Source organism: Chaetura pelagica, unplaced genomic scaffold (genome assembly GCF_000747805.2).
Source record: "Chaetura pelagica isolate M959 unplaced genomic scaffold, ChaPel_1.0 scaffold363, whole genome shotgun sequence".
Taxonomy (NCBI): domain Eukaryota; kingdom Metazoa; phylum Chordata; class Aves; order Apodiformes; family Apodidae; genus Chaetura; species Chaetura pelagica.
Window position 1 is genome coordinate 832,957 of NW_009952720.1, and position 13,684 is coordinate 846,640.

A 13,684-nucleotide genomic window follows, 5' to 3' on the forward strand; every position below is an offset into this window, starting at 1 on the left:
AACCTGACACAGGAGGGAGAGCCAGAGAAATTTAAATAAACAGAAAAAACACACAAAGCCAACCAACAACAAAACCAATGCAGCAGCATAGTCTACAAACGCACAGACAGCAGCAGCACTGTTGCACATCTGAGAAGGCTTTGAAAGCAATAGGCTTTAGTTTTTCTTCATTTCTTGAGAAAACTAATCTCTGAAGGACGTCCCTTCCCTTTACAACACAGCTAGTCACCTTGTTTGGACTCTGGACTTGACAACCGTGTCAGTTTTTGCACTTTCCGCACTGGTTTGCTTGTTTTCTTCTCTTTGTTTCTCTCACTGGGTTTTGCCTTCACTGGTGAACCCTCTAAAAACAAACAAAAGCTGTTAAGTGATATCCCATAGGGAAGAGAACACACAATAACGAACTTGCTTCAACGTTTACCTTGAAAAATCGTAACTCAGAGAAACACAATAAAATTCACTGACTTTCCCAGAAGATACACTGAGATCAATTACTCCCAGACCAGCTTTTTAAAACCTTCACAGGACAAAGATTCTGAATCAAGTGCTATTTACCTACATATTGGAATGCAATCAATGAACTCTATAATCTTTACAGTTTGTTTTCAATCTTAAATGTAATGTTGACAGTTTGACAGGAACAATTTTAGTTCTCTTCTACCATAGCTATTACATTTTACAGTATTAATGTTCCACAAGAACACATAGTTCCTTCACTCCTGAACCACATGGGCTGCTACTTCCACATTAACACATGACAGCACACTCATTGCCTCCATGCTGGAGCACAAAAGAGAGAACCCATGTGCTCTACTTTCTGCAAAACTTGTCACAGAATTCACCCAGTGATGCAGAACTATTCCATATCACCTAAGCCCTCATTTAAAACACAATTAGGTTTTAGGCTTTGGAGATGCCAGGAAAGAGAAAGTTGTATTTTGCTGTTTTCACATTAGGGCAAGGAACAAAAAGAAAATGCTGCCTAAGGTACAAAGCAGAGACAAGCACTGCTTGAGGACAGGCAAGCTGTACACAGTTTCAGCAGTCTGCACTGGACACTGTCAAAGATTTGTTGAAGCATGTTAGTTTATATGCCCTGAAGATGCTCTTTTCTTAATCCCAGAAGTGAACTGTAGATAAGGAATTCCATGCCCACTGTCACCACTGTTTTCTTGTTCCCCTTCTATGAAGAATGTGATCAGACAACCTATAACAACTAGGATGCAATCCCCTCCACAGCTAGATCTGAAGAATTATTGAGATGCCAATACTAACATTTACAGCCCCTAATTGCAGCTGAAACCTCTATCTGATGAATACCCATAGGAAGTATCAGAGACAGAACAACAGTCATATTAAAGGCTGTGGGAATGGAATTTTAAGTGTCTTTCTCCCCCTTAATATCCTTTCCTTACAAATTTTCCAGTTGTCTTTGAGGCTGGAAAGGGCAGGGAAGACAGAATCAATGCATGAAGTACCAGAGGCCTGAGTGACTGCATTTGCAGAAATCCAGCTTGTCTCCTCTCCTCTTGCAGGGAGAAACAGTTCCTTGCTCATACCAGGAAACTGCAGGCTGCTTACAGCAATTTTGCTCTAGTAAGGCCAATCCTGAACATCTTTAAGATAGAATGAGAGGAAGCTTGGGCTCCATACAATATCCTTTAGCCTAACTGCCAAACAAAGATATTCTGTATGGTCTAAGCATAGATGTAAACATCTTGTTGCAGTAAAGAACAATGACTCAATAGACAGTAGAGCTCTTCTAGCTTATTTTAGCTCTAGAGAGCATGGAACAGTTTTGATACAACTGAATGCACACATCCAAAACTCCACGTGCTGTAACTTTAATACAGAATTAACACATGGACAGATAATCTGACAACCTAAAAATACATTTATAGTAAATATGATGTGCAGCACCAGCATTTGATTACTTGGAATCAGCGATTCAATATAATCTTTTCAGGTCAGAAGGGTGACATGTTCCACAACAGCTGTTCTGTGCAGGGCACCAGGACACACACAACTCCTTCCTTTTGTAGGCAGGAGTCCACTGAACACGTACATGATCCAAAGGCCTTTTTCATCAGACCTCTTCAATGAAACTTTTCCAAAATTTGGATTTCTATGGAGACCTCTTGAATGACTCATATTATGCTTGTCAAAATGAGAAGAAAGTCTAGTGGAAGTGAAATGTCTTCAGAGATTTGGCATTACATACACAGACTGATGCTGAATAGAGTATCTGCAAAACAACTGTATTGAAAAGAACCTTTCTGAACTTTCAGTGATTCCACAAAAATTCCTCAGTGCCTTGTCAAGCTGTACTAGTGAAAGAATCTAGTAATTTCCATACCATTCATTATACTATCAACATCCAAAGAGCTTTATAATCTCATCACATTTCCTCCAGTCTTAAATATGTTTAGATCAATGAGAAAAATTATTTTTAGTATGCCATAAACAAACTCTTCAGCTGTAAAAGTAAAGGTTCTTAGGGGATTTTATTTTCCATTTTCTTCCTTTTTACTCATTAGATCTCTCCCCCATCCTCCAGCTCAGTCAGTTAAAAGCAATTCAATCTTACAGTGCTCCACTGTAACCAGCCTAGCAAGTAAAAAGCACACTGGGCATCCTACCCTGGACCACCCAGAGAAAAGAGCTGCCAATGGTACTGCAGTTTTTCAGAAAGAAAAATTAATAAAGATTGGGTCTTGGAGCAGTACATCTGAGAAAATAAAGAATGTATTACATTTTTGGTCTTTTAGAAGAGTAACTGTCAAGCTAAAACCAGGCATTTTAAAATAATCTTTGCTCATATTTTTAAGCATCAGAATATTGTGTTGCTAAATGAGTTTATGATCTAAATTAGACCTTTTCTTCCCGTGTTGCCTTTTTGGAAAAACACGTCATGTTTTTCAAAATACCAGTAAGCAAAGAGGATTGAGTAGCAGTTTTATAAGCTTTTAGCATTCAATATTCTCTTCTATACCTTAATGTGGAATAAACTCCAAAGGTAACAACCTGTTAGTTTACCAGTGTAAAGTTCCAAAGTCCCCCTCCCATATCCTATCCAAGCCTTACAATACTGAAGGTAAAAGACTTCTAGAGAAAATAAAATCCAGATTAATTTAAAAGTTTCTTAAAACCTTCTTCTGGTCTACCTGTTCTCCCACTCCTGAGGGAATCCAGGGAAGACCTCTAAAAAAAGTCCTTGTGTTCAGACTTCCAGGACACAAATTTCTCCAAGAACTCAAAGACTTGGATTATTCTGATATAAAGCACTAAAATTCTACAAGTTCAGAGATATTAAACCAACCTAATGCCACATAACCTTAGCTCTACCACACATACTTGAAGGCATACCCCTTTGACAGGAGGCTAACTACTGCATTTCAAATAAGTATTCCCAGAGACTTTCCATAGCAGATGTCCCCCACTTTCCCTTTAACCACCTATACATTCCAAATAAACTACCAACATTCCCACACCAGCTTTGGGACCAACAATTTGTTAACACTGTATTGCAGGATGTAGAATTCAGGCCTCAACATACGATGCTTGAATCACTTTAACAGTGTTTATTATGGAAAAATAAATTGTTGCCACGAGATACTAGAGATAAGATATCAAAAGGTGGTTTGGTTTTGCCTTTTAAATGGGAAATTGCATTCATTCACATGCACATGTATCAAGAAGTTATAAAATTAAGCAAAAATTGTTCTATTGAAGGCATTTCCAATTCCTTTTTCAAAGAAAAGTCACAATTTCATTTTTTTCAGTACTAATTTTCTATTAAGAGTATTTTAACAGAGAATGGGGAAGAGGCTTTTTATTTTTCCTTTTAGTGTTCAACAAGTTACTCTTTCTGTGGAGAAAAGTACAATGTATTTAACAATCATGTCTTCAATTTTTTTGTTTCCGTGACTTGGTAGACTTGTTCAAAATAAACTTCTCTGCCTCTTGGAGAAGGTTGTGTACTGTAATCAATTCAGCTTGTGTCTCACCTGTTACATGGAGTGCTGTATCTCTATAGAGCTCACGACCAACATGGAATTCTTCCTCATCCCAGATCTTTCCATCTGGAGCACGAATCTTTGTTTCAGCAGGATTAAAACCTGAAAGCAACAAATTAAGAGTTTAAAATACCTGTGTAAAATGCTATTGAAGCTTTTTAAGGGTGGAAGGGATGAGAAACTGCCAAGTAAGAAAGGAACTACTTTAATTTCTAGTGCTAAATTAGAAGAAAGCAATATAACAGTCTGCCACCTGCTCACAGTTGAAGAACAGCAGACTGGATGAAAACACTATTAAAAACATGGAAAGCTTTCCCAATCAATACAATGTTAATAACCACTGAGACCATAAAAAAAATAAATAATTAAAATAAACCCAAACAGTAAGACAGTGAGCTGCTTCTTTATAGCAGTTCGTAAGAAGAGACGGGTCGAATTTCAAAAGAAGCCACAATTCCGTAAAATAGGCAAGAATTTACTTTCTTTCTCATCTGTATTTGTAATCAAACCATGTTATCCACTCCTGTATTGCCCAAACACAAGCTATGAGTGATGTCCACCCTTTGACATATTGCTCAATGAATTGAACTCCACTCCTTCACCACGTTTAACCAGCAGGGAGGGATCCTGTGCCTCCATACCTCTGTATGACGGAGCAGCAGGTGCAGTTGCCACTTTCCTGACTTTGGGAATCACGGCATTCTCCACGTTTGTGACCACAACAGGTTTCTCAGCACATCCTGAGTGCTGCCCTCTGCCACCCAGCAGTTCAGCATGTCCCCACTGCTCTCGAATCCTCTCCTTCAGCTTCTCCAAATTCGCACTGTGCTGCCGCTGTTTGTAGATTTCCAGCCTATAAGCACCAGCAGAAGTGCTCATGGCAGAAGGAGAACACACCTTCAGTTCACTCTCCTGGGGTGCATTACTCTGAGGAGCTTTCATGCTACTCTCTTCTCGTCTGGAGCCACTAGTCTTTTCCTCTTCCAATCTTGGAGGTATTGCAAACTTAAGAAACGCCTCGTTGTTCTGCAAGGCATCAATTGCCGGTTGGTCATTCAAATACCTAACAACAGTCTCCTCGGCAGCAGCAGAACACAGGCTTTCAGAACCTCTGCTGTGTAGGTCCCTCTCATCTTGGTCATGTAGCACACAGCCTGTTAACTCAGTCTTTCCTTCTGCTTCATTGAGGTCCAAACTAGAGAGCAGCTGCTTGGCCTCAAGTTGATTAGAACTGTGGTAAGACAGAGAACTGTATGTGTCCCTGACAGAAGAAAAATAGAAAGTCATCAGCAGAAACACGACTGTAGGACCTTCCAGCCCAGCAAGCAGCATGTTCATTAACTAAAAGAACAGCTTCCTAGACCTTGTCTCCACTTTAAAGTCGAGTTCTTTTAAAGTTTGATAACCACACATTTAATAGTGCAAGTCTGACAAAACTGAAAGAGGTTTCTGTTAAATATTTAATTTTCTGCCCTCTCTAGCTGAACAGGGCTATATATAAAATCGAGGAGCTAAAATTAGGGCATGCAGAAAAATGAGCAAGCAGTAATGTCACCCTTTAATTTTAAAAAGTGTAAAACTTACATAGAAGCATAAATAATGTATATTCTCTAAAACAAAGCAACTCCCACACGCACGCCTTCTCAGCAGCACAATCATTAGCTCAGAAAACAAATAAATTGGACTAAAACCCCCACCCTGTATTTAAGCATTAAAAAGGCAAGACCCTATCAAGAACGTTGGTGAACTGGCTGCATTGCAACAACAGCTTACCAAGAACACAGAAATTCAAGAGATGAAGGATCTTTTAGGTTTTTTTTCCACAGAAAAACAGACTCTGTATTTCAACAGACTCATGGTACGTGTTGTCAGGACAAAAATGCATTTAATATTTTTATCAGTAAGAGGCTAAAGATGTAGAAATCTGACACCTAAGCTACTTAGCAAGTATGCTTCAAGAACTCATGTAAGTCAGGTCCTAACACTGTATTTGTGAAATTGTCGACCTTTCCTTCTCTAGAAGCACATTCCTGTTGTACAGTGTAGGAATCATTACCAATCAATACAGGAGTTGAGTGGTTTAGTCACAAAATAATATAATTGTTTTGATTGGAAAAGACCTTTAAGATCATCAAGTCCAACCACAGAATTTGCACAAACTTCCACCAAAAGTATATATAAATATACACACAGATTGTCCCAATCATTATTCTGCTTTTGTTGTCCTATGCATACTTAAAAGACAGGCTGTTCTCAGAGAAGGAGTAATGTGTTAATCTAGCAGCTCTGATGTTAATCCCCAAATTAATTCCCCCAGTGCCATACAGTCATCTTACTGTGAGATAGCTATTCTTTTCAACTAGATATAATGGCACAAGTCTAGCTGCTCTCATTTTCTTCTTTTCCCTGGAGTCTGCTAAATTTACTATGCTTTTAAAACAAATAACTGATGCGTGCAAGACATTTCAGATAGGGTAAACAACAGAGCTGTTCAATTAACAAAACTGTCTCAAGATTAAAAAACGGATCCAAGTGAGCCTCCCATGCAACAAAGAAAGAGAAGGACCTCACAGCTGACAGAAGAAATAGAAAGAGACCAAAACTTAGATGTTAGGATAACAATTACAAATAGAGATGTAATGGAATTAAAAACAAACTAACAAATCACTGTCCCAGCTCCACTCTAATCAGTCAACAGCAATTTGACCTCACTGGGAGAATATTTAGGGGAAAAAAAAGCAAAGTATGTGTTAAAATCCACTAAAAAACTATTATCAACCCAACCAAGCTATTCATCAAGGATAAGGCCCGTGCAAGAACGCACACCGCATATAAAACACAAGAATTGAAGAAGTTACAGTAAAAGCCTTCTAGGCTCTGTTATTACAACAAGTTATAACTAGTTTATTTCTGCTGCAGATTCTCTTTCTTTTTGAAAGCTTTTGAAGCATCTTATATTCACTACAGTACTTAACATAGGCTAGGAAAAACAAGCTTTCCGTAGTTTCCTTGATTCTTCACCCTCCCCCCCCCCCCTTTGGGTTCTATGACCTGCAACATTCCGAGCTACTTTTTCTCCTGTGATACAGCTGCTCTTATTTGGGTTTCTCAGACAAACTGAATACATCTTTACTACTAGATACTCTCTACACTGTCTTATGGTAAGACATTTGGGAATTTGTGTTAAAGAACTAAAGAAACAAAGTTGGAAAAGCGTAAGGAAATACTCTTTTTGGTCCTTATTACTGAAATGAAATATCTAATCAAACCTATCAGGCCACAGTCGCATCAAATGGATGATCTGGTCCCATTTCAACACATTTGACTTTAAACTCACATTCACTAAACAGAAAATAAATTCAGAACCTTTTTTAAAAAGGAAGACACTTTTGTCCAACACCACACGCTGCTCGTGTTGAGGGGCGAGGGGAGGAAGTAAAGCAGTTTTTGAGGAGTTGTCAAAAACCTAACTATGAGCTTAATTCTGATATTAGCTTATTCTGAGTCAGCTGTCCCAGCACTAACCTGTATGAAGGCAGTGGTTCACGGAATTCCACACGATTGCTTTTTTTCACATTGCTTTCAAGAGTGGTTGCTCGAAGAGGGCTGCGTGAGGACTTCTCCTTGCTTGATTTGTTTTGGCTGGAGGACCTGGAAGCTGAAGCAGAAACCAAAGAATCCTCCATGTACTTATCTCTCTAGCAAAAACAAGCTCTTGAGGCTGAGCAGTTAACAACACAAAAATAGCAATTAAAATGCTCCCTCCAATTTTCAACAAGCTGATTTCAGCAACCAGGAGCAAGGAGGTAAATGTGTGAAAAAATGATCTGATTTTAAAAGATATGATAATGGTTCATCTTAATTATATCTGTGAAAGTTGACTGTGCTGCCACTAGAGGTCGATCTGTCCGTTCTTTCCCAGTGGCACACTACTGGAATGCTCTAAATAGTATTTAAAAGTAGGGCTTGTTTCTTGCAAGAAAACACTCCTTAGATGAAATTTAAAAGCATCAGGTTTAGCATTCTATACTAGAGTTGACTAACATTAAAAAATATTAACAGCCAGTCCACTGTAAACACAGGCACATAAAATTGTCATCCAAAACCCTCACAAAAGTCCTGTCACTCCCTCTAACCAAGTGACTAGGACAGCACACTTTCCTCCCTAAGCTAAGGGAAGAAACCATTATTTTCTCCTGGGCAATTAGAGTTTCAAGAATAAATCTCTAGCAGGGGTCAGGGAGGAGAAACCAAGTATTTCCAGAACACAGTGGCTTTACACTGTCCTCAATAACACATACCCTTTCTGCTTATCTTCCTGCTGGAGCTAGCAGAGGGCTTCTTGGCATCCATGACAGAAGCAAATGCAGCTGTGCTGGTAGGAACTAATTCCAATTTGTTCTCTATATGACGTAGCTAGAATTTGAAGACAATGCAAATTAGAAAAAAAAAATTAAATTTTTAAGCTACAGGGTTTTTTCCCCCCAACATGACAAATTTTTCCTCACAAGGAATAAAACTGCAGGCAAAAGCAACTCCACATGGCTGATGTTACAAAACTGTACAGCATTACGGCCAGAAACACGTCAGATTATTGAGTTTTGTTTAAAAAGATTATCTAAATCAGGTTCTGTTGCATAGTTTTGTTTCCATAAGTAGGCTGTTGTCAAAAAAATAACAACACGCCATTCAGAATCTTAATGCTTGGCCTGAATGAAATATTAATTCCACTTGGAATAAATTCTGTAACACTCTTTTGAAAATGGAGCATGACACAAGATTACACATGTAAAACCTCACACTAGTGCTCTGCTATTAAAAAAAGAGAGGGAAAAGGCTACAGGAAAGAGCTGAACTCTCTGAAAAAAAAAGCTGCTTGTCTTCACTAAAGCCAGGTTTTAGAAACTAGTGTGATGTCTTATGTACTTAAGTTCCCACATCCAGACAGCAATTCCAGGGCTCAAAGATAGAAAATTATGAAATACACCGGTGTTGTCCCAGTTTCTGACTGGTTTGAGTAAAGAGGGAAGAGCTATTTTTTCAAGTTTTCTCAATAATAAGTGACCGCTTTCTTAATTAGAAAGGTGATATTACACTCAAGACTTAGCAGGTCTTACTATACTCAAAACTAAGCTTGCTGTGGCAAAAATTTCTTCCACTGCATGTGGAAAACTTTTTCCAAGATCCAACAGTATTCAAAATGTGGACCTAATCCAACTGCTTGCCCTATTTTCAACTTGTTTTACAGAAAACCACTGAGCAAAACAATACTTTGGTTAAAGCTTTTGTAGCCATTAACTGATTTGAAAAGGAGCAGGGGAAAAAAAAAAGAAAAAAAAGAAAAAAAAAGAAAATATCAGTACTTACAGCAGCCTTAGTCTGAGAAAATGTAGCCCATACTGCATTTAGATCTTACAGGGCAGAAATAGAAATAAAATTCTCATTAGTACATGGAAAACAATAAAATAAAATGTTGCTTCAAAACAATTTTCATGGGCTCACTAATCAAGTCCTTTTTATGACTCAATTTCAGCTTGTAAGTCTCCTCCATGAGAGGTTGTTATCAGTCAACACTCTTCTTAACACAGCAATAAGGTATTTAAGGTGAAATTCAATGAGTTCACTAAGTTAGATTGAATGCATTATTACACTTGAAATAAAATCTACCACACATTATAGAAGATGTTCAGGAGATAAAATAAAGCTGGTTATCTACTCCAACACAAATATCTTACATTTTTCCATTAAGCTATAGTTTAACTACTCCTTTTTACTTGTCCATTTTCTTCTTCAGTAAACTAAGCATGAATACATGGTCACTGCAAGACTCTACTCAAAAAACAAGCCATGAACACATGAATTTTGAAAAGTAATCTTTTTGAACTCTAAATCCTACAAACAAAATTGAAGCAATGTTTGCAAGGAGCAAGCAGTAGGCACTTATCAACATCAGCCTTCTAATCTGAACAGACAGCACGTGCTCTATGTGCAATCCAGATCAGTAGGATGTAGTGGTATTTTCCTCTAAAAATATTTACTGCATTAGTCCCCCTCTTCTTTTGGTTTCTAATTATTTTCTCTAATCTAATGGTTTATACAACATCCAAAACCTTCACGTGCGTCAGAACCTTGGAGAGTAATAGCATTAGAAAAACATTTTAAAAAGTACTATTTTCCTTCTAATAAAACAGCTGCCAGATTCATTTCAGGTAAGATGCAACTAGAGAAAGGGAGAGGGTTAACAAAGTAGCACAGAAACAACTTTGCTTCGACTTCAAGAAATGGTGCTTCATGTTTACAGAACACCTCAGTTTCACAAGGTACATAATTTTAAAAGAACATGAACACATCCCAGGAAACAATCAGCAATAATGTTACAGATAAAATAATAATCTGTCTCTGCTTTGCAAATAACTTCTGGAATCCTGTTTTATCATAGTGGAAATCATAAGACTGATCTTGATCCACAGACTTAACATGCGACTCAGCTGCTCTACAGACTGGAACTTTCTTCCTCTCAGGGATGTACTGTAATTACTATTTGTTTTGCCCCCTCCTTTCCTAAATCACAGAGCAATCATAACAGTACAAAGTTAACAGGATTTCTCCAGCTCAGGGAGACAAAAGTGCTCCAAGTCATCTTAGTGGTGATGTACTGCTGCTATTCAAGTGTCTTTAGCTTTTCAACACTTTGGAACCAAGCAGGAGTTGGGAGCAACTGCCTCTCAGGCAGTTCACTTCTTTCAAGAGCCTAGTTTCCAGTTTCTGTTCCTGCACTGCTCCTCCTCAAAAAAATCTGTCTCTGTGCCATCTTGGCAACCATATCACAGGCTGGCAATTCCTAATGCAGATCAGCAAATACTCTGCAGATCAGAGTATGAAACTGCTATCTCTGCAAAAAGGAAGACATGGAACACACGGTCTTCACTTCCAAACAGAGGCAGGAGAAGGCTTCTATAAAAGCTCCCTAAAGTTTCAAACATCTTGTGATAAAACAGCTTCCAAAACAAGGCAATAAAACAGACACAATCCATACCTCTGGTAGAATCCTTGCTTTGGTTTTGCCTTGGATTTTGTAGAGGCACCTCATTTGAATTGTTGCTCCACATTGTGTTAACTTATCTAAAACAAAAAAAAAAGTCAAGTAAGAATCAAAGAAGTATAAAGTAAGAACAAATGTATCTCATGCTAAAGGGAACATAGACTTGGTCACTGTGATAAATGTTGACCTCATATGATTATTTCAAATTCACAGAATGAACAAGATCAGGAAACCAGAACCAAATCACAAATGTGTTTACAGCTTGCAGTTTCTCAGAAACCATGTTAATTCTGTGCATAAAGTGGGATTTGCTTTTGTTCATATTTGTTACAAATAAAAGTGAACTTGATAAAAGGAAACTCAGAGATCACACGATTTAGATCATAGTAATAAGTATTCCAGCAAGTCTGAAGATAACCACACTGAAATTCCATGCACATAGGAGTAACAGAGGCAGCACTACATGGCTTGAACTGAAACAGGTTGGGTGAAAATATCCAATTCTAGCAATGACAGACAAATATGTTGCCTATCTCTGTTAAAAAAAAAAAAAGGCAAAACAGAACTGCACAGCAGGACGCTACAGCCAGGGGAAAAAAAGTGCAGTTATTGCTGTTTTCCTGTGAACATCAAAGTGTGAACTCTTAAGTAACAAAACCAGGCAGCCACTATCACCAAAGGATTTTTCTTTAAAGGTTACTCAAACAGGAAAGATAGTGTGTAAAAGAAAAGGCAGGTAAGTTATGCAGAGAGTTATTTCTCATCAGTTTCACTGCAAAAGATAGGCTGTCACAGGTAAAATCTGTAACAGACCTTAAAGAAGTACTATATAAGAAATAAGAGATCTAAGAGGAGCTCATAGAGCCAACAAGAACTCTGAATAGTCAGTACTGCTGCTGCCCTCTCACCAAGGTCCTCCTCTCTGATGGCATGTTCTTGCTGAGCTGTCTTCACAACAGACTGAGGACATTTCTCTTATGGAAAGAATTCATAGAGGAAGTTCTGGACCTCTAAAAAGCATAAAGGCCCATTTACCTCTCTTCTTTCATACCCCCTCAGATACCATCTATCTTAATTTCTGAAAAATTCTTATACTTTCACTCCCCTATATAAAAAGGGCACAGAAATATAAAGGTCATGTCTCTGATAAAAAGTGCCTGAAACATCCCACAAAATTAACACTGTGTACTACTTACTGGAACAAACTGTTGCCTGTGTATTTTGTGACAAAGTTATTTATCATAATATGGTTTTAAGAATACCAAATGATCAGCAGTGAAGTTTGGTCCTCATATTCAGTCACATAGCTTTTATTTATGGCAGTAAGTTATTCCACAAAACTGTTCTTATGCCCAAGAAGTCTATCAATAATAAGAGCACATCTTCAAAAGACCTTTAGTTTGCCCTTCTTTAAAGAATCCAGACAAATGTAAGAAAGAGAGTGGAAAAGATGTGAGCTTATATATGTAGGTAGAGAAACACACACATTAGTGAAGTCTGCAACAATATAGAAATTCTAGAAAGAAGTAGTGGAGTTTTATTTTGTTTTTTAAGTATCTAGTTATGGGCAGCAAGCCAGGGGAAGTTAGAAAATTCTGCTTCTAGGACAGGTGCTGCAGTGCTCATTCATGAAGAGTTGCATCTTTGTGCCTCACATCATTCATGCTGTATAACAACAGTCACAACACTGCCCTGCCTTGGTAACCATTCAGTTGGTCTCCTCTATCACTGGAGCAAAGAGCTCTTGTGCTAGAAAGATAGAAAAAAAATATTAATTAAAACAGGGGGATTTTCCATAAAGAACCAACTTTGAGAGCTGCTGGAAATGTCTTATCATACCATTCTCACTTTCTTGCCCAAACATAAACATAAGAAACCTATTCTATATGTAAATTTACCATAAGACAACTTCTAGATAAACAACTATTTCTTAAGTGATTAAGTATCTCTCTTCACGTAATTGCTTAGAATTTATTCTTATTATTAGAATTATTAGTATAGATAGGAGAACTTAGTTAAGGACTAGAATTGATCTTGTTACTACACACACGCAAATCTATATACCTTATTTTCTGATGCTCCTGTGAATGTAGTAATGCAATCAGTACTCCTCTGGGTATTCCTGAACTCTCTACAAAAAGAACCAGATTAATTAAAAACATTTGAAATTGCTTGTTATACCTTAAATTCTGACACTCAGGTAAAAGCTGTCAGTCCTTTACCTGAGCTGAACAGAACACAAGTCAGACAAACACTGAATACACTTCTGAGAACCCCTTAGCTCTACTAGTAACTCAGATATTTGCTGATTGCTAATGGTCAATAATTCTGTCTCAATGCCTTGGTACAAAAGTGTATTAAGTTAACTCTACTAAAAATCACTCAACTTCTCCTTTCTGTATCAGGGAGAAAGTAACCACAAAGTGTCCAGCTGGATTTATCCTAATGAATACCTGCAGTGCCAAGTGCACAGTACAACTCTTACTGGTTTCAGCACAGCCAGCTGAGTGAAATCACAGAATCACAGAATGTTAGGGGTTGGAAGGAACCTCTGGAGATCATCAAGTCCAACCCCACTGCCAGAGCAGGACCACCTAAGGCAGGTCACACAGAAAGGTGTCCGGAT

At 38.0% G+C, this 13,684-nt stretch overlaps 1 protein-coding gene across 1 annotated transcript in view; it reads right to left on the minus strand.

Moving 5' to 3' along the window:
* The window catches only part of CEP350 (centrosomal protein 350kDa), a 59,349-nt gene extending 48,224 nt beyond the window's left edge, over positions 1-11,125 (minus strand). The window contains 7 exon segments of the mRNA XM_009994669.1: positions 230-343; positions 4,008-4,118; positions 4,658-5,277; positions 7,542-7,710; positions 8,318-8,432; positions 9,384-9,427; positions 11,053-11,125. Of these exon segments, the coding sequence (XP_009992971.1) occupies positions 230-343; positions 4,008-4,118; positions 4,658-5,277; positions 7,542-7,710; positions 8,318-8,432; positions 9,384-9,427; positions 11,053-11,125 (1,246 nt within the window).
* Positions 11,126-13,684: the final 2,559 nt, after the last annotated feature.